The 27,786-nt window shown below is 42.2% G+C and overlaps 1 protein-coding gene across 1 annotated transcript; it reads left to right on the forward strand.

Moving 5' to 3' along the window:
• The first annotated feature begins 7,359 nt into the window (after positions 1 to 7,359).
• LOC123070800 (50S ribosomal subunit assembly factor BipA) lies at positions 7,360 to 27,764 on the forward strand. The gene is made up of 19 exons (XM_044494139.1): positions 7,360 to 7,778; positions 8,253 to 8,327; positions 8,419 to 8,569; positions 9,185 to 9,253; positions 9,336 to 9,508; positions 16,992 to 17,129; positions 17,256 to 17,381; positions 17,489 to 17,587; positions 19,357 to 19,480; positions 19,619 to 19,682; positions 19,896 to 19,950; positions 20,037 to 20,161; positions 20,475 to 20,548; positions 21,102 to 21,151; positions 21,370 to 21,456; positions 21,535 to 21,585; positions 21,657 to 21,740; positions 22,048 to 22,098; positions 27,252 to 27,764. Exons 1-19 carry the CDS (start codon positions 7,437 to 7,439, stop codon positions 27,333 to 27,335), a joined length of 2,022 nt encoding a protein of 673 aa, XP_044350074.1. The 5' UTR covers positions 7,360 to 7,436; the 3' UTR covers positions 27,336 to 27,764.
• The last annotated feature ends 22 nt before the right edge of the window (positions 27,765 to 27,786 follow it).

Consider the following 27,786-nt stretch of genomic DNA (forward strand, 5'->3'; position numbering starts at 1 on the left):
CCTGTAGATATAGGCGGCACGGGAGGATCCTGGTTGTTATCACCAGCGGACGGACATGCTTCTCTTGCATCCCTTTTTCCCTTCTAGACTGGTTCAGCTGCACAATCTCTATGCGCGCCGCACGTATGTGCTTATCAACAATGCCTTTTGCTATATCAGAACCACAAGCAAACTTTGCTAGTTTCTAGAAATCTGCAGTCATGTTTGCATGCCTAATTTCCTTTAGAGAGGTAGGAGGCATTACATCAGGCTGCTGGCTAGTGGCACTTGGCACACTTGGGACAACAATTGGCGTCCAACGCTGCAACATGTACTGCTTCCGGATGACATAAAGCCCAATATGCGTGAACACTTTTAGTATGTGGCAACAAAGGATGCCATCCCTCTCCATTTTGCAACACTCACACGAATAGTGTCCCTCGGGGTATTTTTGCCACCACTAAGTAGTTCTTGGAACCATACTTCACAACCCATTTTGTATTTGGTCTCAGCTCAAATGTTTCCACACTAGTTTCGAATGCATTGTAGCGTCCAATCATCGAAAACTCATCACAAAACTTGCAGTAAAGATCTCTAGTGTATGTCTTGTATGCCTGCTTATCTATTGGGAATTGTGACCACATGTCAAGATCCAGATGCTCTGTCCTGTAGTCATTGCACCCTTCCTTGACGAGGATGTGCGTTTGTATTTTCACATATTGCTTCACAAAGTTCAGAATTGACTTGTGAGGGTTGACATACCGCTTTAAAACTGCATTGAACCCCTCACTTCGTTGTGTAGACTGCAAGAAGGAAAAAAATCTATGCTTGAAGTAACATGGCACCCAAGTGTTCCTATATTCGTAAACTTTCTCAAAATGTGTGTGTGTAATTGCCTCATATTTCATCATCAAAGCAGCCCAATTCTGTTCAAACTCATCTGGTGTGAAGCTGAAATCAACGCCAAGGTTGAAATCTTCAGACAATCCCGGGTTCCGGCCTAGCAACCATCCAACTTTCTCTTGAGCTTTTTTCATGATGTGCCACCGACAACATCGGTGCACACTTGTGGGAAATATGTTATTTATGGATTCCTTCATTGCCACATCCTGATCAGTAATGATGTTATCCGATGCCCTTCCATTCATAGCCTCTAGGAAAGCTCCAAAACCCAATCAAAGTTGGTCTCCATTTCTTGTCTCACAAACGCGCAGCCCAACATGAAAGATTGCCCATGACGGTTGATCCCAATGAACGGAGCAAAAGGCATGTTGTACATATTGGTCATGTAGGTTGTGTCAAAGGAGACACAATCATGATATGCCTCCGTATACGCTTTCCGTGCCAAGCCATCCACCCAAAAAATGTTTTCTGCCCTGCCTTCAAGATCATATTTTATCTTATAGAAAAAATTTGGATCATCTTTTTGCAAGTATTTAAAATGTTCAATTGTCTCAATAATGTCCCCCTCTTTTGTTGAGTCCTTGGAGAAGCCAGCACATAGGTTTGTTATTGCTTTAGGTCCATATAGTGCATTTAGCTCCGAGCCATAAAACTCTGACATGATAGTCACGACGGCCTGCAGAAACAAAGTTAAGTTAGATAGTTGCACACTTGACAAATAACAGTTGCAAACTAAAGAACAACAGTTGCACAAATGTTGACATGTGGTTGCCATAGAACTTATTTTTCATCGTTTACCCCCTTTTTATTCCCTGATGCAAAACAATTTAGTTATTTTTGTCTATCATCAATTGCAGAGATATGAACACTAGTTGCAGAAAAGAAGGTTCAATTGCATCGATAAGGAACACTAGTTTGCAGAATGAATATTATGGAGTTGCCATCAAAACTATGACTATTTTGTAAAACTATATCTAATTCAATCAGCAAGTAGTTCCAACTTTGTGTTTTGTTTGTGGTAGTATTTTTTTCACAAATATTGAAGCATGGTTGCACAACACAGTGTATGTACTTGCACAACCCCCTGCTACTAGTTGCACACTTGACAGAGCATAATTAAACAACATAGTTTGAAGTTTAAAGTTTTTGGGAGGTGAATGAGAACACACCTAAAGTGAGGTTGCAGTTGTAGAGTATCTCTAGGAAACTCTTTTCCTCTGGCGGTATACCCATGTGAGATCGCAAGTAGTTGGACAGCGAAGGCTTGGCGACCAAAGGATGATTATGATCACGGACAAAGTATCAAATCTTAACAGAGAAACCCATCCTTAGGGCATAATCATTATAATGATCCTAACACCCTGGAGAGTATCAAATCTCATCCCAACAAACGGCTCCATTGGCTGAGAACCACCCTCATCTTCCTCCAAAGCATTTCGATCACCACCAACTGCCCCTGCCCTTAGTTCTGTTTTAGTATGTCCTGCAACTGTGGTGTTTGTTTCCTCTAATGTATGGCTTTCTGATTGCATGTTGACATCAACATCATCCATCAAACCATGATCTTGATTTGGCCGTGTGAAAATCCATGGTTGTACAAACTCAACATCATCATTAGGCAACTCATTGAGATCTGGAGGCAACGCATTAAGGTCTATCATCCTTGAAAGCTGCTCCAACCTGCATTTTGTTTCAACAAAAAAGTCATCAACCAGTTGTATTGGGTCATAGTTGCTAGCAAAATGAGTCACGAAATTAACACCGTTAGACTCATTTTTATTTTTATTGTTTCGAAAACTGCAAGTAGTCAGGTTTTTACATAGAGGAACAAGGAATTTGCAATTGTTATGTTTCTCCAACTTTTCAAGCTTGCACATTCTGAATAAGTAGCAAGTATAGTTAGGTGTTTTTTTTCTCTAGATACAGTTTTTTGATAGTAGTTGCACAAAGGCAGCACAATATTTTCACAAAAGTGTCATAGAATTGCACAAATTTTCCATACCAGTTGACAAATTGTGAGCATTCCAGTCACACAAACACAATTTTGACAAATTTTATCATACAACCAGGACAAAAATGTAGCATAGGAGTTGCACATTTTCAGAATTTGCACATTCTAGAAATAAGTAGCAAGTATAGTTAGGTGTTTTTTTTTCTCCAGATACAACCTTTTGACAGTAGTTGCACAAAGGCAGCACAACATTTGCATAAAAGTGTCATAGAATTGCACAAACTTTCCATACCAGTTGGATAAATTGTGAGCATTCTAGTCACACAAACACAACTTTGACAAAATTTATCATACGACCTGGATAAAAATGTAGCATAGGAGTTGCATACAAGTAGTATCAAAGTTGCAACAAACATCATAGTAGTTGCACAATATAAAAAAATTCAGGCAGTAGCTACATTTTATTGACCATCTCTTTTTTGTTTATGTATCTACAATGTGCAGGTCTGATAAGAAGGGGATGACATGATTTTCTGCAGATCAATACAAGTGAACATATGAAGTAAGGTCTGCTACAACAACTTCAAAGATAGAACCAAAATCAGATTGCAACTATACTTGTCTATAGCTATTTAGTTAGATTTGCATAGTTAGAACAACAATTTGATGACAGTGTGTTTTAGATTTGTAAAGGCAATGTGTGAACTTTTTCTTAAGACCTATATTTGCAGATTGTATCCGAACATATCGTATATCGAGCGTCATCATATATTGGTTGTTTTCTTCCAGATTTGCCAAGTTCCAGCCAAGTTTATTCATGCCTTTTTTTCCGGTTGCATAGCTTGTGCATATAGTTGGATGCTACAACTAGGTTAGTTGCACAAAACAGGTTTTAGAGTTGCATAATCTACTGAGTTGGCACACAACAATCTTCAGTTGGCTACTTTATCTGGCTTAGTTGCACGGAAGTAACCTACTGGTTGCACAGTTTCCCTGCAAACACACTATACACGATTCATTTGATTTTTGACGATCAATACATGAATCAAAGATGCGTGCAAGGAAATCAGTACAAGGGCAAGTCTACATGAGGAATCAGGAAGAAGATGGGCAAGTCTACTGACCTCTGGATTCCTCTCTTTTTTCCCTCCAGGTACGTTCTCCTTTGTTCCTCCTCTCTTGATCTGCTTTTTTCTGGTTGTTCCTTCTGATTTCTAAGCCCTCTTCTCTTCTATTTTATTTGTCCCTGGGAACTCGCCATGTTCTTGTCTCCTGGCGACGAAGGATATTGCCTCTTGGGCAGATCCTTCTTTCGTGGGGAAGAAGAAGATGGCCTGGGGGGCAGTTGGTCTCGTGCGGTTTCGTGAGGAGGGTGAGTTCGGTCGCGGGTGCACGTGATCCCGCGGCCAGCTGTCCTCGCGAGCGGTTTCTGGCGCTTACATGTTCGATAGCGACAGTCTCGAGCGGTTTCGTGCGGGCGGGCGGGTGGGTTCCTTTTTCGGTTCGGGGGGAGGGGGACCAAGTGGTTTCCTTTTTGGATGGGCGCTGGTTAGCGATCCTAGGGCGGCTAGGTGCCCCCTAGCCGCGTACAAAAAAAAGATATTGACATTGGTATCCCGTTAGAGTTCAAGTCCTATACTTGACATTGGTGTTTATATTATTTTTGAATTTATTTCAGACTTCCGGCGATGTTCGTTCAATGAGAGTAAGGTTCTCATTGACTACGAGACGTCTCCAACATGATATGCTGGCCCAGTCTCTCGAAGGTGATCATAGAAGTGGGTGAGCGTGTGTTCATAGAGGTGAGTATCTCTACTCCTAATGGAGCAGTTGGTGAATAGTCTCTATGGTTTATTTTCGCTGTTTTTTCCGTCTCTCCTCCCACCCCCCTCCCATCCTGGTCCATCGATTTATTTTTCTCGCCACTCTTTATTACAACCAGGACTTTCCTAATGTATAACAAATCACGGATCTAACTTCCTTAAATTATTCATATCAATCGATTCCTTTTATTGGTTCAATTTGTCTTAGGAAACAAATAACAAATTTTTAAGAAACAAATAATAAATTTGAATCTAACTTTCCTAACTTATCTAAATCAATCGATTTCTCTCATTAGTGAAATTTGTTTTAGGAAACAAATAACAAACACGTCACAAACTTTCCTCCCAATAAATAGTTTCTTAACATTTGCAAACTTTCCTAACCAGACACGTCACAAACGGGCAGGTACTGATATCATGTTATCAAACAATAAAACCCGATTTGCATAGAAATCAGTTCAAAATCCTAACTTTCCTAATTTTTTACCTTTCCTTGATAACATCCAATATTTCCTATGTTTTCCACCTATTGAAGGAAATCACCCCTCCATCGATATTACCATTTTTTTGGAATGAGATCTCCGGGTTATGATTTTTTTGCGATTCTTTTCAATTGTGACCTCTCCTTCCGCTGCGGCTCCTTCTCGCATAATCACCTCCACCACAGCCAGCTGACGCCACCCTAGACCTCTTGCCTCTCCACACCTTCTCCGCCACCTCCTCCTCGTACTCCATTGACAATCCCTCTGCCACGTTTGTCCACGGCAGTGTCGAGGGCATGGCGCAACATCGTATTAGTGGTAGAGCAGCGCATAGCACCAGGAAGAAGCACGCGGCAGGCGAGGCGAGCGGCCGACGGTGGAGGGAAGAGACGCGGCCGACATGGCTGAGGGGGCAACCAACAGAAGATGGCCGCAACAGGAGGCGGCGCGAGGCAAGGGCGCGACAATGGGGCGAGCGAAGGGATAGGCGGCAACAGACGGGGCGAGCGCAGCCATCGAGAGTGTGACGCGTGGCCAGGGTGTGCGTCGCGCGGGGCATAGTGGTGCGGTGGCTGTGGCGAGCGTGATGGCAACGGCGGGCGCGACAGACGCGGTGTGACACGTGCGTGGGCATGGAGAGCCAGAGAGGGAGTGGCCCCGCGGGCGCGGAAGAAGAGCTGAAGTCTCGGGCATGGGCGCGCATAGGAGCGGGCATGTGCCATGGGGTCAATCCAAGGAGCTCAGTGGCTACCCCTACAATGGCCATGGCGGACGGCGGTTCTCGGCCACGGCGAAATACCTAACTGGAGCAAACGAGAGGGGAAACTGGGGAAAGGCAAGAGGAGATCACAGCAGTGTCAATGGCACCCTAGGAGAAGACAGGGGAGCTCGGGGCGGCGCGGATCGAACGGCAATGTCGCGGTGGCCGAAGGTTGAGGAAGACGGCAACGACGTCAATCTGGGGGTGCTGAACTTGATCTCGTTGGCGCAGACGAAGTAGCCGAGGCATTCAGAGCTCCTCGACAAGCTCCTAGCCAGCAGGGAGGGCAGTGGCCGTGTGGACGGGGTCGGTCATGGTGGTCGTGGCATCTGACTTCGTCCAGATCACCGGGATCGAGCGAGCGAGGAGGAGAAGTGGATCTGGAGGGGGCGTCGAGGAGGAGTGAGGCCATGGGGGCAGGGGAGGCAGGGCGTCACCCTTATCCATTCCCCTTCGATGCCGGCGAGGTGGTCGGGCAGGAGCCCGGCTCTGTAGCGACAGACTCAGGGAATAGGAGAAGACGACCGTGCGGGGACTGGACCACTGGGCCGGTTCGGTGGCAAGGCCCGGGATAGGGGGAATCCCCCTTTTCATCGTCCTTTTAGTTTTTAATGTATTCTAATCCGTTTCTCCTTTTTAACACTGTTTTCTATTTATTCTTATATCAACTAAATGGATTTTGTTAATTATGGAACTATGCACACAATTCGAGCACAATATTTTTAGGTGGCACAAAAAGTTTGGGGCCAAAAGGAAATACATAAAATTAGGTTTATATTGAATTGGTTATTTTAACTACTGTTGGACCTCTTATTAATTTGACAAGATTTAATTTTTGGGTCAAATAATGTTGGGCTCAACATGTCAAAGATCAATGGAATTATAGAATATTGACAAAATAATTTATTTGACTTTATTTTAAATTTGAATTGAGCTTTGATTTTTATCAAGTGGCAGTTTGGCTTAGCAAGTCTGATGACATGGCATCATTAGGGGGAGGTCATTGTAGCTAACGACTTGAGGTGTTACATAATCTTCTCATTTCTGAAATTTCATTGTTAAATGATTGGGAAATATATCACATTATCCATTAGTTTAGTCAAGCTCACCACAAGTCCACACATTATTGCCAATTGAGTAAGTCTTATTGGCGGGGAGAATAGGCTATGTGTGTGTTAGAGAGAGAGGAAGAGAGAGTGAGGAAGAGGGAGGGGGGAGAGAGTGTGTGTGCGAGGATTTGATGGTAAAAAAAGTCGCCAATGTTATAATATTGAACTCTTAAAGTTAATGTGGCACCGTTACAACGCACGGACGTTCTTCTAGTATGTTTGTGTATGTGAGCGACTTCGATTGCACCGTGTTAAAAAAAAAAAGTTTCGTTGGCGTCGTGGCTTGCCAGTGCAACGAACCGCACGCACACGGGCCCGTCAGCCCGTCAGACCCGACCAAAACCCTCGACCGGCCGCGTGCTTCGACCCGACCTGACCGCGCAAAATCTCGCACACGCACCACCCTCCCCCGCCGCCGCCACGAACGACATGGCCGCAGCGCTCCTGCTCCGCGGCCTCCGCTCGTCGGCGAGCCGGGCGCGCCCCGCCGTCCCCTCGCCGGCCTCGGCCCCGCCGCCCTTCGCCTCCTCGCTCCTCCACCGCCTCTACTCCTCCGCGGCCGCGTCCGCGGCCAGCCCGCCCGCCTCCGCGCTGGGAGGCGTCACCGACCCGGCCCGCATCCGCAACGTGGCGGTGATTGCCCACGTCGACCACGGGAAGACGACGCTGATGGACCGGCTCCTGCGGCAGTGCGGCGCCGACATCCCCCACGAGCGCGCCATGGACAACATCAGCCTCGAGCGCGAGCGCGGCATCACCATCTCCTCCAAGGTAACCCTCTCACGGTCGCATGGCTAGTGCGTGGCTACTGAGGCTGCGCGCGAGGAATTTCTGCTCGGCATTTTGTCGAGCAAACTGCGCGCGTCAGAACACAGACACAGGACTGAGATCTGGTCCAAAGGCCATACTCAGTTTGCTATTTTGTTGGCCCTGTCACGACACTTTGTGCGCATTTCTCTATGAATCCGAATCAGTGGAAGGATGGATGCCACGTCTGGTTCAACAACTGGCTGGCTAGAGCTCAGAGCCTGTGCTCAGTTACCCACTCATTAACTCTCTGGCAATTCTACATACTCTTTAGGCGTGTTGCAATGAGGGCCGCAAGTAGCAGAGCACTAATCTGGCCCATTTTAATGTCCTAATGAAGCATCGCCATACCAGGGAAGATGTTGACAAACGTTTTCCGATCTAGATAATGTGGCAATGTATGTGACATTTCTTGTTTCCTTTGGGTTAAATGTTCAGGTCACTTCTGTCTCTTGGAAGGAGAATGAGCTCAACATGGTCGATACCCCTGGCCACGCTGATTTTGGTGGCGAAGTAAGCACTTTTGGTATAATTATATACTTATTTATAAGACTGAAATGACGATTTTGATATGGTGTTTGAGATGGTCATTGCCTTTTTATAGGTTGAGCGAGTTGTTGGAATGGTGGAAGGGGCGGTCTTGGTTGTTGATGCTGGGGAGGGACCTTTAGCACAAACTAAATTTGTGCTTTCAAAGGCTTTGAAGTATGGTTTACGCCCAATCCTCCTCCTCAACAAGGTTGATAGGCCTTCAGGTATGCTCATTACCAGAAATTTCACCCATTAAACAGTAATCCACGTCTCATGGGTGCAGTGTTTGAGTTTGAACAAAATAACGAAAACAACCCAATTTTTTACGGAGAGCAGAATCATTTGGTTGTTGAGCAACCAAGTCTGTACTTGTTTGTTCCATTAAACAAGGATGTTACCGTATGAAGTTGCATGTCCATAGGTTGAGTTGCCATAATACAGATAAAACATAAATGGAGGCTAGGTGCATGCAAAGTCAACTTAGAGTGGCGGTAATTTAGTGAAGGCAAGGGAAGAAAACTATAGAAATATATACAGTAGTCATTAATTAACTGTACAATGAGGCTACCAAACCATCACTTTTCTTATGTTAACTCCACATAATTGGAAATCTAGCAAATTTTGTATTACAAAGGGCACAGTCGGATCTGGTAAATTTTCTTACAACTAAGGAATCTAGCGTGTCCTTATAGTCCTGTTTATCCTGCTAGCAAAGTAAGTTTTCTCCGCAAGGTAAAAAAAAAAGAAGCTAATTGCAGATGGTATACATGTACATTAATTTTTTGGCACATATATGTTCCTTGTACTTTGTATTTGTTGTAACTCTTCTACGCCAACAGTTTCTGAAGAAACCTGCAACGAAGTTGAGAGCTTGGTCTTCGATCTTTTTGCAAATCTGGGTGCCACAGGTGCATTTCTAGCAATTCAAATTGGTTTGCCTTAGAACTTTCTTTTCTTTTTTAGTGACATTGTTTTCTTTGCATATTACAGAAGAACAGCTAGATTTCCCAGTTCTTTATGCATCAGCTAAAGAAGGGTGGGCTTCCTTGAAATTCACTAAGTGTCCGCCTGATAGTGAAAAAAACATGTCTCCTTTGCTTGATTCAATTGTACAACATGTTCGTTCCCCAAAAGCTGACCTTGAGGCTCCGTTTCAAATGTTGGTTAGTATACCGAACGACATCAGAACATGATATTTGTTTAAGATGAGAAAGCATTTTATATTTCTTTGTTATTCCTGAATCTATGCTTTGTAAAGTGTACGATACAATGAGTGGTCATTAAGTGGACTGTATTTACTTTCTATAAGAGTGTTCCACTTGAATTATGATGAGGAACAGTAGATGAGGAACATGAAAATTATAATCATATGTCAAATCTGTTTGGCTACTTCTAGATACTTCTGTTGTGGTCTAGTATTTCTTTTTTTTTCTTTATCCTACCTACTGTTTTCTAGAGTCTTCTAGTTGTGAGTAGCTATGAGTAGAATGGTGAACCTTAAATAATGTTTCTAGAGTATTCTAGCTATAAGTAGAAGTATGTGAAGGCTTCCCAAAGCCCTATAAATAGAGGTCCTCACCTCTACTTTGGACCCAGACTATGTACCCCTACCCATAATAGAACTTGTTGTTCTTATCTAAGATCTTGGAGTAGATCTTGCCCCCTAGGAGTTCTGGATTGAACTCTTGCTGCCCTATCAGCCTACATTCGCCACTAGAGCGATATCTAGCGCAACACGTTGAAGTTGTTCCTTCAACACTTGTGTTGTACACATTATAGCAGCAAGGTGGAGTTGCTCCTCCACAACCTTTGTGCTGCTTCAGGTGGTATCAGAGCCTCGTTGACCCATAATCGTTCTTGCTGTCCTCTTCGAGAGCAAGTTGCAGCAAGCAATGGAGCAATTGGAGAAGAGGGTGGATGCTGCTGAACAACAAATCAAAGAGCTGCGTGAAGATCTAAATAGGAGATTTAACCAGCTGGTTGAGATGATAAGAAAGGGTGTCCCCCCTGCTACCAATGAAGGAGATTCATCTAAAGAAGAGGAAGATGTTCATCAAGGAAGGAGAGGTAATCTTGGAGCAAGACCGCCACGACAACATGTTGTTCAACGTGCTTCAAGAAGGCCAATTTATGTTGAGGCTTCTGAAGGTGAAGAATATGATGATGCCCTTGAAGAACCAAATCTCTACGCATATCGGAGAGCACCCAACCCTACATATGCAAGAGATACATACAAGGTGAAAGCTGAGATCCCAAGTTTTAATGGAAATGTTGACATTGAAGGGTGCCTGGATTGGTTATATGAAGTGGAGACTTTCTTTGAGGTCATGGAGGTTCCGGAAGATCGTAGAGTTCCTTTGGTCGCATACAAGCTGAAAGGAGGAGCCGGTGCATGGTGGCATCGCGTTCAAGAGGAGCGCAGGCTGAGAGGAGAACCTCGTGTTAGAACTTGGCGACAAATGAAAGGCCTCTTGAAAGGGAGATTTTTGCCCGCTGATTATGACCAGATCCTATTTATCCAATTTCAAAATTGTGCTCAAGGAAATAGGACTGTTTCAGATTACACGGAGGAGTTTCTAAGGCTACAAGTGAGGTGCAACCTTGCTGAAACTGAAGAGCAACAAGTTGCAAGGTACATCAATGGTCTCAATGATGCTATTCAAGATCGATTGATGATGCAACAAATCTGGTCCGTTGATCAAGCACAAGCTCTAGCCTTAAAGGCCGAGAGGTTTGTGAGGATGAGAAAGACAACTAAGGCTCCATATCCTCCATATCCTCATACCGAAGGCTCATCTAGGAGCCAACCTAATAGAGTGGAAGAAAAGACCACTTCACCAAAGACAAAACAGCCCATTCCGAAGCAAACTAGAGGCAAGGGTAAGGCAAATGAAGGCCCAAAGTGCTATCAATGTGGTAAAGAGGGACACATATCCAGCGGTTGCCCACTAAGGAAATTTGTTAACACGACTATCCATGATGGTGAAAGCGATGAGGAAGAATACGAATCTGAAGATGTAGACGGACAAGAGGTTTGTCAAGAAGAAGGTGAAGAGGTGGTATGTGTGATCCAGCGTGTCCTATGTTCCACACCACAACTCGATGACACACAACGGAAGAAAATATTTGAGAGCAAATGCACGGTGAATGGCAAGGTATGCAAACTAGTGATTGATAGTTGCAGCTGCGAGAATCTTATCTCCCAGAAGTTGGTGGACCATTTAAAGCTTGAAACCCATGATCATCCAAATCCCTACACTATTGGATGGATCAAGAAAGGAGTGAATATGAGGATCACCAAACAATGCAACCTGCCACTTTCTTTGGGTAAGCATTATCGCTCAAATGTGTTGTGTGATGTGGTTGACATGGATGCCAGCCATGTTCTTCTTGGGAGGCCTTGGCAATTTGATGTGGATACTACACACAAGGGCAAGGAAAATTCTTACTCTTTCATTTGGAACAAGAGAAGGATCATTATCTTACCAAACAAAACCGAAGGTAATACCTCTAAGGAGGGGAAAACTATGTTAACTATCTCCCATACCTCTCATGAGTTTATGGAAGACTTGAAGGAGGCAGATTTGTGTGCTGCACTTGTTGTAAAGGGAGAAGAGCACCTGACTGTTGAAATTCCAGCAAAGGTACGTGGTTTATTGGCAGAATTTCAGAACATACTTGGGGAGCCACATGGCTTGCCACCGATGAGAGGAATTCAACATAGAATTGACTTAATTCCGGGAGCAAGTCTTCCTAATCTTCCACACTATCGAATGAGCCCAAAGGAGCATGATATATTGAAGGAGAAAGTGGAGGAATTGTTGCAAAAGGGGCACATTCGAGAAAGTATTAGCCCATGTGCTGTACCGGCCCTACTCGCGCCAAAGAAAGATGGATCTTGGCGCATGTGTACAGACAGTAGAGCCGTTAACAAGATCACCGTAAGGTATAGATTCCCTATTCCCCGTCTGGATGGTATGTTGGATCAACTTAGTGGAGCAAGAGTGTTCACAAAGCTAGATTTAAGAAGTGGATATCATCAAATCCGTACAAGACCCGGGGATGAATGGAAGATCGCCTTCAAGACAAAGGAAGGGTTGTTTGAATGGCTAGTCATGCCATTTGGACTCTCAAATGCACCAAGTACCTTTATGCACTTAATGAATCAAGTCCTTAGACCCTTCTTATCCCACTTTGTTGTGGTCTATTTCGATGACATCTTGATCTATAGCAAGGATGAGGATGGACACTTTGATCACATTCGGAAGGTGCTAGAAGTACTAAGGAAAAATGAGCTCTACGTCAACTTGAAGAAATGTGTTTTCCTGCAAACACAACTTCTTTTCCTAGGATTCGTCATAACATGTGACGGCATTCGTGTTGATGATTCTAAGGTTGAAGCAATCCGAGAATGGCCAACTCCTAAGACCATTTCTGAGGTAAGAAGCTTTCATGGCCTTGCAACTTTCTATAGGCGATTTGTTAAGAATTTCAGCACTATCATGGCACCAATTACCGAGTGTTTGAAGAAAGGAAAGTTCCAATGGGCAGAAGCAACTGAAGCTAGCTTCAATGAGATTAAACAAAAGCTATCACAAGCTCCTGTCTTGGTACTACCTGATTTCAACAAGACTTTTGAGTTGGAGTGTGATGCAAGTGGAGTAGGCATTGGAGCTGTCCTATCTCAAGAAAGGAACCCCATTGCTTTCTTTAGTGAGAAGTTAAGTGAAGCTAGACAGAAATGGAGTACCTATCAGCAAGAATTATACGCCGTTTTCAGAGCGTTGAAAACTTGGGAAGTCTATTTGCTGCCTAAAGAGTTCATTGTTTATAGCGACCATCAATCCTTGAAGCATTTTAGAAATCGAAGGCATGTTGACCGCATGCTAGCAAGATGGGCAGCATATCTGGAGAGATTTAACTATCTCATCATGCATAAATCTGGAATAACTAACAGAGTGGCCGATGCTTTGAGTCGTCGTGCATGCCTCTTGACTTCTTTTGAAGCTGAACTTCCGGGCATGGATCAAATAAAGGAGTTGTATGAGGGTGACGAAGACTTTGGCCATGTTTGGGTAAAGCACGCAAGGGGCCAACCATTAGGTGATGACTATTTGATGCAAGATGGATATCTCTTCAAAAATTATCGTTTGTGCATTCCAAGAAGTTCTCTACGTGACAAGCTGGTTAGAGAGCTCCATTCAAGTGATCTTAGTGGCCATGTTGGACGGGACAAGACTATCGCTAACCTGGAAGCTCGCTACTTTTGGCCACAACTAAAGAGAGATGCTGGAAAGTTCGTTCAACGGTGCCCCGTATGTCAGACCTGCAAAGGCCAAGTCCAGAACACAGGTTATACATGCCTTTGCCTGTTCCTGTCGCTCCATGGGAGGACATTTCTATGGACTTCGTCTTGGGCTTGCCAAGAACAAGACGAGGAAGTGATGCTGTATTTGTGGTCGTGGATAGATTCTCTAAGATGGCTCATTTCATCCCATGCCGCAAAACAACGGATGCTCATCATGTGGCAAACCTATTCTTTCGAGAAGTGGTCAGACTTCATGGAGTACCAAGGTCCATCGTCTCAGACCGTGATAGCAAGTTTCTTGCTGCATTTTGGCTCACTTTGTGGAAGCAATTCAACACTGAATTGAAATTTTCTAGCACTGCTCATCCACAAACAGATGGACAAACGGAAGTGGTGAACAAGTTTTTGGGTAATCTGATCCGTTGCATTTGTGGAGAAAGAAAGGGACAGTGGGATTTGGCTTTATCTCTTGCAGAATTCTCCTACAATAACTCCAAGCATAGATCCACAGGAAGGAGCCCTTTTTCCATTGTCTACACTAAAGTTCCATCACATGTGGTGGACCTGGTGAAGCTACCATCAAGTAGAAACTCAAAATCAGCATTGTCCTTTGCTGATAATTACACCGAGTTATTTGAAGAGATTCGCGGTGCTTTGGAAGCACAAAATCAGAAATATAAATAACTTGCTGATTGCAAAAGGAGGCTAAAATCATTCCAAGCCGGTGATAAGGTGATGGTCTACCTTCGAAAAGAGAGGCTGCCTTTAGGTGTTAAAGGGAAACTTAGGCAGCAAAGGTATGGGCCCTTCTCTATCATGAGGAAGATAAATGATAATGCTTATGTGATAGATCTTCCAAGCGATATGGGTATCTCCAACACTTCCAATGTTGCGGACTTGACTCTCTACCATCCAGAAGAAGCGCTCTATGAAGATAACTCGAGGGCGAGTTCCAAACAACCAGGGGAGAATGATGAGGAACAGTAGATGAGGAACATGAAAATTATAATCATATGTCAAATCTGTTTGGCTACTTCTAGATACTTCTGTTGTGGTCTAGTATTTCTTTTCTTTTCTTTATCCTACCTACTGTTTTCTAGAGTCTTCTAGTTGTGAGTAGCTATGAGTAGAATGGTGAACCTTAAATAATGTTTCTAGAGTATTCCAGCTATAAGTAGAAGTATGTGAAGGCTTCCCAAAGCCCTATAAATAGAGGTCCTCACCTCTACTTTGGACCCAGACTATGTACCCCTACCCATAATAGAACTTGTTGTTCTTATCTAAGATCTTGGAGTAGATCTTGCCCCCTAGGAGTTCTGGATTGAACTCTTGCTGCTAGAGCGATATCTAGCGCAGCACGTTGAAGTTGTTCCTTCAACACTTGTGCTGTACACATTATAGCAGCAAGGTGGAGTTGCTCCTCCACAACCTTTGTGCTGCTTCAAATTAGCAACTACAACATGATTCCTACCTTAATTGCTTTACGACGTATAGTGTTAGCTTCGAAGAACTACTATCAATTGGTTTGCCCTTCTACTTACAAAGCAAAACAACGTGTCTCCGATGTCTGTACTCCCTCAGATCCATATTACTTGTCGCTCAAACGAATGTATCTAGATGTGTTTCTTCTGGCTTTAAATGAGTTCTCCATATCAGGGAGTACTTTATTTCTTCTGGCTTCACATGACTTGATGCCGCCATAGTTCTTGGTCCACCACTAATGACCCGTACAGCATTCTTTTCATGGAATTTATTTATTTGAGCTCCTGTAGACGGCAAGATGTTCAGTATGTGTCTTAGCTGTACCATTTTGGAAAGTGGTTATGCATCTTAATTAGACCGGAGTAAAATAGCTCCAAGACAAATTATATAACACCTTGAAAAATATCCAAACTGGATACAGTCTCCACTCAGTTCAATCCAATACACCTGGTTAAGCAAGGCCAGCCATGATGGATAAGCTAATTGTGCTTTGCTAGCACATCTGATACAATCTTGAAACATGCTGATTTTATTCTCAAGTCAGCTATGTATGGGGTGATACAGGTTAGCCTCGTAAGCTAACCTAGATATGGCTTAGGTACAATCATGAGGCATCCATGCATGCTGCAGCAACCATGATAATGTTGTTGCGCGCATTCACCTACCTTTTTAGTAAAATTTGCAAGAGGATTATCCCCTATTGTTTCTTGCTTTTAAGAATGAATGTGCTGAAGGCATCAATATGAAAGGTGCTTGATATGTACTTCTTTATTCCTTTTCTGTTTGGTCCTTGCTTTGTTCAGCGAGCAAAAAAATCTTGGATGGTTCAACATTAATAATGGAATGTTGAGTAGTGGTTGAAATGGGGCTTTTAGCTTATTGTCCATGCTTCCATGTTGATAGTTTTTCCCCCTCTTAGTACATCTCCTAAGATGGTGTCTGAATTTAGTCCTCGTTATTGAGGAATGGTATCAATTTGTTTCACTACCTTTTGCAGTATGATATCAACTTTCAGTCTTTCACCGAGTCATATTTTGGATGTCTACATTTCTTGTGATTTCTTTGGCCCAGTTCATATTTTCATGGATAGTTGGCAAGAACATTTTTCGTCCCATGATCATAACAACATGGCTCGAGCTGTTATGTATGCGGTTTCATCTTTCTTTGATACAAGAGTTTGTCACATTAACCATGATAAAATCACATTTGATTATGTTAGATGTATGGTAGCCGAGCATATTAGTTGGTCTGTAGGTATTAGTTACTATACTGTTGCCTAGTACATGTATATGTTTGGTCCATTGGAATAACTAAAAGTCCATTTCCTTACACATAACACTATGGGAATATGCTGTAAGTTCCAGCCAGGCTAACATCTGTCTGGAAGAGCACCACACTGCCGATGTGTATACCAGCTACCAAGCACTGTCCTAACTTGCAGCTATCCTCGTTGCTTGCATACTCTGAGACATCTGTAAATGGCTAACAATTAAACTACTACAGTATATTTTTAATTCTTTGAGTTATCTGTCAGAATTGAATGAAATTGCATATGTATTGGTCTGAAAGAAGTAGTCAAGTATTTTATTCCAAGTGAGTTGCATTTTTTTTCTTAGCCATTGGTAAGGAATTTCCACAATATAAATCATTGTATGGATTTTTCTTGTTTCAACATATCGCATTTTATGTTCTACAGACAATTCCTTTATATCCTTACAGTAATTACTTTTCTATAATGCTCCTTGAGCGTGAATCCCCCTTATTTCGAAACAGAGGAGTTTAAATAGGATGCTCCATCTGCATTCATCTATGTTTTGAAATGTAAACTCAAATAAGTTTGTAACGGTCCTGTACAGGTTTCCATGATGGAGCGTGATTTTTACCTAGGAAGAATACTCACTGGGCGTGTAACCTCTGGAGTTATCCGTGTTGGCGACAAAGTTCATGGTCTGCGCATCACGGATGAAGGGGTTCAGAAGATTGAGGATGGAAAGGTGTGACCGAACTTCTTGCACCTTTTTTCTTTGATGCTGAACCTATTCTTTACTGTTCAATATGTGTTTGCCAATTGGGTTTATTAAAAGCTTTAACGACCTTTGTATGTTACAAAATAAATTTAGGTTGTCAAGCTCATGAAAAAGAAAGGCACAAGCATGGCAGTAATAGAGGCTGCAGGAGCTGGTGATATAATCTCAATGGCTGGATTGTCTGGTCCAGCAATTGGACACACCGTGGCAAATCCGGAGGTAGGGGTAACATGTTTTGATTGGCTACTTGTTGCTGTACAGAATGTATTCTCCTTTTCAATTGTCAGCAATTCTTTATTTTCATATGTGAATGTAATTGTGTGTAGGTTTTGACTGCTCTGCCTGCAGTTGAGTTGGACCCTCCCACAATTTCTATGACTTTCGGTGTGAATGATTCACCACTGGCTGGCCGTGATGGCACTCATGTAAGTACCAAATAACAGTTCACCACTTTCGGTGTAAATGATTCATCTTGATCCTCTTTCCATCTGAGCAAACCTGAGCGACTCCTATTTGACTGAGTGGAACAAAAAAGGTGTCTACACATGTCAGAACAGGAGTGCTTGGCAACCAGTTCTTATTTTGTATGCTACATGCACAACAATTATAAATGTCAAGACATGATAAATGATGCTGTGAAATTTATCGTGCCTGATCATGTATGGTTAATTGTTGGCTTGCAATTTCATATAGAGTTTAGAAATCCCTTAATAGCTGTTAATTGTCGTGGAACCATGATAGTGTACTCTACACATTACACAACTATTTTGGTCAGTAGGTAGATTTCATATGCAGGTTTTGAAAATATATCTTGATATTTCAGGTTGGATTTGATTTGTTTGGTGTATTTACACTAAAAATATTCTCTGTTTGACCTTTGACTTTTTGGGGAAAATAGAAGCATAGCATTTGGCCAGGTGTAACTTTATAATTAGTTACATAACTTGATGTCGTTGACAACCCATTGCTCAATTACAAATCATGAGTAGATGGAAAAGGCTGACCTCCAGTATATGATGGATGATGAATTTGTTCTCGAATCATCAAAATTTCCCAAATCTATTGTCAGTTAGTCTTCTGAATGAATGTGCTTCTAAATTGGTAGGTGAGAGTAAGGAGCTAGTCTCCTACTATCATTAAATATGTTTTTTTGAGCAACAAACAGTGGGGAAGGCCCCCACTGTAATTCTCATTTTCATTTATAAAATGGGACAGTTACAAATGGATGTACAGGATGGATCATGTAAGAAAGTAGAATAGAAAATCTACAAATGGTCTAGCAAGCTTTGCATGCCCTCCTTCAAACCAGGTTTTGCCTTCTTTATGATCATGCTGAAGTGCTTCTTGAACATGGCTATACAGTATGCCATATTCTTGACCTTGTGATCGAAAATGATGCTATTTCTGTGCTTCCATAAACTCCAGCAACCAGCAATTAGGCACTCTTTAAAACATCCATAAGTATCTTGTTTCCTACCCTCCAAGAGCATTTCCATCAGGTTATAATCAGTGTCCCATTGGTAGCCAATGTTCATCCAGAAGTTTTGGCTGAAATCACAGCTAAAAAATAGGTGCATTAGATGTTCATTAGGTTCATCATCACATAACTCACACTTGTCTCTATGTAGAAATTCTTCCTGTTTAGTAGATCTCTAGTGTTCAATCTATTATCATTAAATATGTGGGGGGCTAAATCCAAGGTATGGTGCTAGCCTCCTACTATCCTATGCAATGTAAGTTTTTTTTGCAGTATGCACCATGATAGATTAATTGTGAAGTTCCTTTGGCATTTTCTAATGTTTAACATAACAAACTTACACCAACGTATTTATGAATTCTGATTACGCCATTTTACATCATCATATGTGGAATTCTATCATGGCGTAAGTTTGTTATGATGATGTAAAATGGTATTTATGAATTCTGATTACGCCATTTTACATCATCATAACAAACTTACACCAACGTATTTATGAATTTTGTGAGGATTAGTTGGCACCGGCAACATGTGAAGTTAATCTATAGAAACGACATAAGATCTTATAGCGCTTCTATAGATTAACTTCACATGTTGCCGGTGCCAACTAAAATGAACTCGTTGGAGCATAATCTGTCAATTTGCTGGTTGATATTTTAGTGTATAATTTGCAATATCTGAACTTGTCCGACTTTGCTTGATTTTAAAATTTTGCAGGTAACTGGAGCGAAAATTGGGAACCGTTTGATGGCAGAGGCCGAAACAAACTTGGCAATTAATGTTCTTCCTGGACCATTGTCAGAATCTTATGAAGTTCAAGGAAGGGGAGAGCTTCAGTTAGGTCTGAAACTTTGACGAAATCCCTCCTGTTCTAACTGAAATTTTATTCAACTCATTTAGAAGTGCCTCATGCCAATTTTTTGTGATACAATGAGAAATTTAGTCATCAACATCATAGGATGATCTGTCTAACTTACAGGAATCTTAATTGAGAACATGCGGCGTGAAGGATTTGAGCTTTCAGTTTCACCCCCAAGAGTGATGTGAGTTCCAATCAATCACAAACATTATTATGTCTCATTTGCATGCAAACTCTTTTGTGGCAAGCTAACCATCTCTATTCTTTAGCTAGACGTTCATATTTGTTTCTTTTATTGATCATATTCACTCCTTCCTTTCTAATACGTGTAACTCTTTGAGCAATTTGACTGCACTTTGTCCACTATGAGCTTGACCAGTTTCTTTATGGAAATTAGGTATAAAACAGAGCGTGGGGAAAGACTAGAGCCTATTGAAGAAGTAACTGTCGAGGTAGCAATCAGGAAAGCTATGTTTGAGCTTCTTTATCTTCACATGTTCTAATCTTATATTTTCAATTTATGTATTGGATATTGTAGGTGGACGAGGAGCATATCGGATTTGTGTTGGAAACCCTTAACAACAGGAAGGGGGAATTGTTGGACATGGGCCCTGTTCCTGGGACAACTGGAAGAACTCGGGTCTTCATGACCTGTCCATCTAGGTCAGTAGTGGTCTCTGTTCTCCTGATTACTAGTTGCATCACTTGTCACCTTGAAAAGCATGCAATACTTGCTGACTGGTTAGCCATTTGTACCTTAATATAGTTATATTTCACCTTTTACTTCTATAATTTTAGCCAATTATGTTTGTTTTCGTATTTGTATATTGCCTGTTTACCTCATGGATATGCCCCCGGTAGAATTTACTGTAAAATCAAATGAACCTAATTTTGGAATCTACCGATTCCTTACTCGATGTAATATGCATTTATGGTTTTGGTTCAGATAATATCAAATGAGCTATTATGGATGCAGGGGTTTGGTGGGTGTTAAAGGAGTTTTCAACAGCTTTACACGTGGAACTGGATTTATGCACCGTGCTTTCCAGGGTATGATGCTATTTATAATTCGGTGCTACATAATGGTTGCAGTCTGTAACTCACACATGTTGTTTTTAGGTGAATAGTAGGCCACATAGTCATGTCATGAATTCATAGACTTGAAGTGCATAGACAATTGTCAAAACCAGAATTCTCGTCTTCCCAGTGTAGAGGCAAATTATGTAGTGATCTGTGCAGACTTTGCTGTTAGTGCTGTTAGTCTTCGATTTTCTTTCAACTGCATTAGTCAAAGGATCACAGCCCGTTCTGAAAGTATTATTACCGCCTTGTGCTGTTTACTTTAGCTAGATGTCAACGATCCTCCAGTTTTCAGGCTATGCATGTGCACACGGTTGCCACAGACCATCAAAATAAAATTTATGCTATGACACAAGAAAATTAGTGCATTACTGCATCAAAATGCAGCAGTTTATTTGCGTTGCATGCCTAACTAGATTTCAGGAATTCTTGACCTATGATTTCCCAATGAATGCAGCATATGCTAAATACATGTAACTAAGACTTCATTGTTATCTGACCGATGGTTTCCCTATGAATGCAGCATATGCTAAATACAGAGGTCCACTAGGCACTGTTAGAAAAGGAGTTCTGGTAAATCAAATTTCAGCACCTTCATAATCTTATATTCTTATGTTACTCTTATTTGCTTATCTTGTAAATTATATTTTACATTGCAATAAGGTATTAATACTGATTTGAGCAAAGAAGCAAGCATAACTTAAGTAAATAGAATCAGTACTTTTGAACAATACCTATGTGCTTCTGAACTCTACAAGTGGAAGTTAATTTTTCTCCATGTTCATATATAGGTATCTGTTGGCAGAGGATTTATCACTTCACATGCACTCATGAGTTTAGAAGCTCGTGGTACTCTTTTTGTCTCTCCTGGGATGGAGGTAGCTATCACTTCATTTTGTTATAGTACCTTCTAGGTGCAGGAGATTACCTTAATTCTCTTTCTTCCTTGTTGAAAGACATACGAAGGCATGATAGTTGGCGAGCATTCACGTGATAGTGATCTTGAGGTAACTTGATTATTTACTTAGCATGAATCAGTTCCTGTCCGTTAATACATGAAACTAATGTTTTTGGGCAGATCAATCCTGTGAGAACTAAAGAACTTACAAACATCCGAGCTCCTGGAAAGGATGAAAATATCCGCCTGTCTCCACCTCGCTTGGTATGTCCTTTGCTCATGTACCAAGACATCATGAGATATCTGCACTTTGTGTGTGCGCGTGCGCGCGTGTGTGTGTGGGATATTGACACAACATACTACAAGACCTAATTGACAACCATCAAGGGCCCTTTTTGGACCTAGAACATCATGGCCACACTTTTCTTGGTTTTTGCCGAGGATGGATAACTTTAGATATGCGCATTATTTTGATGAAGAAATGTAGCATTCCTTCTTTTGGGCTCATCTAACCAAACACAGTGACTCTTAACTATTGCATAATCTTAATGGAAGCTGTTGAACCATGCAGATGACTTTGGAAGAGGCAATTGGATATGTTGCTGTAGATGAGCTTATTGAGGCAAGTTTTTTTCTTAAGTTCTTCAAACATTTAATTAGAGCAAAATTTTCACTCTGAGGATTGAGTGTGGTAAATGGTGATAAACAATTGATTCTTCTAGACTCTGAAGCATTGTTCCAATTCCTGTTTCATTGAAGTTAGAAAAATAGATACTTAGTTGGTTATATTTGATTTTTAATGATTACATGAGAACTTCTGTCAAAATAAAATGTCGATACTTTAAAGATGAACTCTAGAGTCTAAAACCAAATAAAGATCGGTATGCAGTGTTATTTCTTCCGGATAAGAGTAAGCCATAATCATTTGCCATGCAGTTTGGTATTACTGCCTCTATCCAGGTTTATAAGTCGGGCTTGGGTTTATAAATCTTCAATTTGACTAGCGAAACATGGGTTATATGCCGTAAAAAATTTATCTTTAGATTCATGGTCTCAACATAGCTCTATCTTGACCTGGATATGGTGATAAGTAAGGAAGGATCGGCTCGTCACATCCTTAGTGATGCTCTACATCAACGCTTGGGTGTAGTGAAAAGTGAGCAGGGATCTTCGCAGTTGACTCGACGAGTGCGAAGGGTAAGGAAGCTAGCTGAGCCAACTAGAATTCGCTTAGGTAGTTGGAACGTAGGGTCCTTGACGAATAAGTTACGGGAGTTAGTTGATGCAGCATTGCAGCGGTAGGGCAGGCGTTGATATCCTTTGTGTCCAAGAAACCAAATGGTGTTGATATCCTATGTATCCAAGAAACCCAATGAAAGAGATATAAGGCGAAGGAGGTGGAGGATATCGGCTTCAAGTTGTGGTACACAGGGACAACTAAATGCAGTAGGCATCTTGATCAACAAGAGCCACAAGTATAGTGTGGTAGACGTCAAGAGGCAAGGGGACCTGATCATCCTGATCAAGCTCGTCATTGGGAACTTAGTTCTCAGTATTATCAGCGAGTATGCCCCACAAGTAGGCCAAAATGAGAGCACGTGGGAAGGCCTGAAGGACATGGTTAGGAGTGTACCTATTGGCAAAACGCTCTTCATAGGAGGAGACCTCAATGGCCACGTTGTCTAACACAGGTTTTGAAGGGTTTCATGGGATTTTTGGTTATGGCAATAGGAATAAAAAAGAGAGGATGTCTTAAGCTTTGCTTTAGCCTATGACATGATCGTAGCTAACACCCTCTATAAAAAGAGAGAATCCCATCCAACGATTTTTAGTATTAGTCGATACTCTAGCCAGATTGATTTCGTCCTCCTGAGAAGAGAAGACAGACGTGCTTGCCTAGATTGTAAGGTGATACCTGGAGAGTGTTGTCCCTCAACATAAGCTTGTGGTGGCTGACTTCCACTTTCGGATACACGTCTAGCAGGATAAGCGCGTCAAATCGCTAGAACAAGGTGGTGGAAGCTCTGGGGGAGGCAACTCGGGCTTTCAAGGAGAGGGCTATTAAGGAGGGCTCTTGGGAGGAAGGAGGTGATGCAAACAATATGTGGATGAAGATGGTGAGTTGTGTTCAGAAGGTGGCTTCAGAGAATTTGGGGTGACCAGGGGAAGTAAAAGCAAAGCTAAAGATACCTAGTGGTGGAACGATGATTCCAGAAGGACCTCTATCGGCGTGAATGAAGCAAGGGGTTGGGCGTATGAGGACCTCTACCAACTTTTAAACACGAGGGAAGGGGAAAGGGGCATCTATAAGATGGCCAGGATCCGTGAGAGGAAGACGAGCGATGTCAACCAAGTCAAATCCCTTTGTGTTTGTATACAAGGCCACTATCCCATTTTTCAGGTACCAAAAAAAAGCCAATTAATAAATAGCATGATTAATTGTGTGAAAACCTCTCGTGTTTTGGACTAATTAAACATGTTGTATGTGGCGCCTCCTCTATGGCTGCATGCAACTTTTGCATTAATAAGCACCATCGTACGAGGCAAAAATCTTATCAATTCGTCCCGGGAAGAGATATTGACATTGCATAGATGCAAATTGTATTTTCTTATAGTGGCCTTGTATTTAAAACCCGGAGGGGGGGGGGGAGTAGATGGCAACAATACTTCAACAATCTGTCCAATTGTTAGAATTAGAGCTCTGCCATTGAGTTGGACGACTCCTTTGATGATACCAACAAACGTTTTGTTTGGTGAATACATGAGTAGAGTCTTGAGGTTAGGGAGGCTTTAAAAAAGATGAACCCTGATTTTCAGCCTCATTTTTTGGTCAAAGAAGATGCCTGAAGAATGAAGGCAGATTATACTGTACCAGTCTTCAAGAATAAGAGGGATGTTCAAAGTTGTATTGATTACCATGGAATTAAGCAGGTGAGCCATACAATGAAGTGTGACCAAAAATCAGTTTGGTTTCATGTCTTGGAGGTCAACCATGGAAGCTATTTTCTTGGTACGACAACTTATGGACAGGAAGGACCTTCGTATGGTGTTCATTGACTTGGAAAAGGCCTGCGATAAGATACCGCAGACTGTCATGTGATGGGCCTCGGAGAAACACAAAGCCCCAACAAAGTACATTACCCTCATCAAGGAAATGTACGATAATGCTGCGACACTGATGACTTTCCAATTAAAATAGGATTGCACCAAGGGTCAGCTTGAGCCCTTAACATTTTGCTTTGGTGATGAGTGATGTCATAAGGGATATACAAGGGGATATCACATGGTCTTTGCGGGTGATGTGCTGTTAGTTGGCGATAGTCAGACGGGGTTAATAGAAAGAATCAAAAGTTTTAGGCTTAGTTGAACTAAAACCGAGTACATGAGGTGCAGTTTTAGTACTACTAGGCATGAGCATAGGCGGAAGGATAAAGCGTTCTAATAATGTTAAGAGATGTCGAGGTAGAACAAACTTGACATGTCAAGAGAGGTCCGTAAAGAGAGACTTGAAGGACAGGAATATCACCAAAGAACTAGCCATGGACAGTGATATGTGGAAGTTAGCTATCCACGTGCCAGAACCATGACTAGGTTTCGAGATCTTATGGGTTTTCAACTCTAGCCTACCCGAACTTGTTTGGGACTAAAACTCTTAAAGGCTCCGTTGTTGTGGATTCGCCGTCCAATGAAGTTTTAAATGTATATACTTTTTGTGGCATATTACATATGTTCTGTATGTAACATATGAGGTCCCAACTCCCAAGGGATATACAAGGAGATATCCCATGGTGTACGTTCTTTGCGGGTGATGTGGTGCTAGTCGATGATAGTCGGACGGGGGTCAATAGGAAGTTAGAGCTATCGAGATAAACCTTGGAATCGAAAGGTTTTAGACTTAGTAGAACTAAAACCGAGTACACGAGGTGCGGTTTCAGTACTACTAGTCAGGAGGAGTTGGAGGAGGTTAGCCTTGATGGGCAGGTGGTGCCTCAGAAGGACACCTTCTGATATTTAGGGCCAATGTTGTAGAAGGATGGGATATTGATGAAGATGTGAACCATCGAATCAAAGCGGGATGAATGAAGTGGTGCCAAGCTTCTTGCATTCTCTGTGACAAGAGAGTGCCACAAAAGCTAAAAGGCAAGTTCTATAGGACGACGCTTCGACCTGCAATGTTGTATGGTGCTGAGTGTTGGTCAACTAAAAGACGACATGTTCAACAGTTAAATGTGGCTGAGATGCGCATGTTGAGATGGATGTGTGGCCACACGAGGAAGGACCAAGTCTGGAATGATGATATACAAGATAGAGTTGGGCTAGCACCGATTGATGAGAAGCTTGTCCAACATCGTCTGAGATGGTTTGGGCATATTCAGCGCATGCCTCCAGAAGCTCCCGTGCATAGCGGGCGGCTAAAGCGTGCTGATAATGTCAAGAGAGTTAGTGGTAGACCATGCTTGACTTGGGAGCAGGGGTGGGCATTCGGTACAAACCGAAAGTTCGGTTTATACCGTTCGGTTAATTCTTAATTTCGGATAACAAAATCAAAAACCAAAAATAACAGTCAAAAACAACTAACCGAAAATTCGGTTAACCGACCAATTCGGTTCGGTTTTCAGTTTAAACCGACTGATTGCAGCGTTGCTGAGAAGCTACAGCGAGCGCTTCATCCAGGAGCTGGTCACCTTGTCCCTGAAGTGTAGCTAACCGATGTGGGACTAAATAAATAACACTCCACCCGCTGCACACTCTATCAGCCAAAGCAAATACTATTTGGGCCATGCAATTAAGTAAACGGGCCAAATCACACCAGCTGGGCCTTCTTACGCTATGTGGCTGCATGCACGCGCGCTGCCCTGAGCAGTTGCATGCGAGAGGTGCTGTCTCAAAAGAAAAATCTAGCGAGACGTGCGGACGTGGGGGTGCCTCGCATTGGAATTACGTGGAGTTCGGCTTGGCATTTGGTGAGATGTGCGGCCGCGCGGGAGGCCTGTACTAGAATTGCGTGCACTTAGGTTTTTTCCTTCGGTTATCGGTTAACTATCGAACCGACCGATTTTACTTCGGTTATTAAACATAGAAACCAAATTTGAATATAGCAGCATCAAAAACCAAAAATTCAGTTTTTTCGGTTTTGGTATCGGTTTGGTGTTCGGTTTGTCAGTTTTTATGGCCACCCCTACTTGGGAGGAGTCCGTAAAGAGAGATCTGAAGGACTGAAGCATCACCAAATAACTAGCCATGGATAGGGGTGCGTGGAAGCTTGCTATCCATGTGCCATAACCATGAGTTGGTCGCGAGGCCTTGTGGGTTTCATCTCTAGCCTAGCACAACTTGTTTGTGACTAGAGGCTTTGTTGTTGTTGGCATATTACATATGTTTTGTTAGTCAAATTGACGACCTAAAAATCTGTACCTACTTACAAAGTAGTCTGGGAGCATGTTTTAAAAGTAACTTTCTATTGAATCAGGGAACTATACTTTGTGTACCTAAAAAATGTAAGAAAATATAGTTTGTATATTATACAATATTGGCGAGTCAGTGTGGGGGCATTGAAATCCAAAATAATTCTGCTAATGTGTTGGGGTGCTGATTAATCCAAACAGAAAATATGGTTTTAGTTGGGATAACAATATACCAATCTGTTTCTTAAAGAAAATGAGTTATTGTCTAGCTGGTTTTCCATTTGTGCACTATTATTCCAGTTTCATCCTGAAAGCAAATTTTTATATTATGCTGCTTTATATTGAGTTGTTGGCATTTGAACCTGATCAGGTTACTCCCAAGGTCATACGGCTTAGGAAGAAATATCTGGACGCCAACAAACGCAAGATGATGAAAAACAAAATCATGCAGTGAAGTTCCAAACTTCCAGTGACATCTACCTAGTACTGCTGAAGCCACCGCTAGTATTGTGCTATCCTCCAAAATTCATGTCTGGTTTTTGCATACAAGGTCCATCCAGTTTCTACACACAGCAGTGGGAGGATTGTTTCGTAGGACGCTAGCGATGAATAAGCCCAAGGTTGAGCTGCTGTTGTAACAAAACAGAGTGGGTTTGAGTTAGAATTACCTCGTGAAGGTATAGCATTGTAGCTATCTATAGCTTTTCTTTATAGTGAATTTTGGGAACACACAAATATTACCCTGCAAGGGTATAGTGCTCTTTTGGCAGTTTGAGAAGGTAGTCTGGTTGAATTGGCTGCTTTTGTTGACACATTTGGAAACGTCTTGTGAGAAATTAAAGCAAATAAAATCTCACGCTAACTATAGCATTCACTCTGACAATGTTGTTACTATGTTTGTCATT

This window comes from Triticum aestivum, chromosome 3B (assembly GCF_018294505.1).
Source record: "Triticum aestivum cultivar Chinese Spring chromosome 3B, IWGSC CS RefSeq v2.1, whole genome shotgun sequence".
Lineage (NCBI taxonomy): Eukaryota > Viridiplantae > Streptophyta > Magnoliopsida > Poales > Poaceae > Triticum > Triticum aestivum.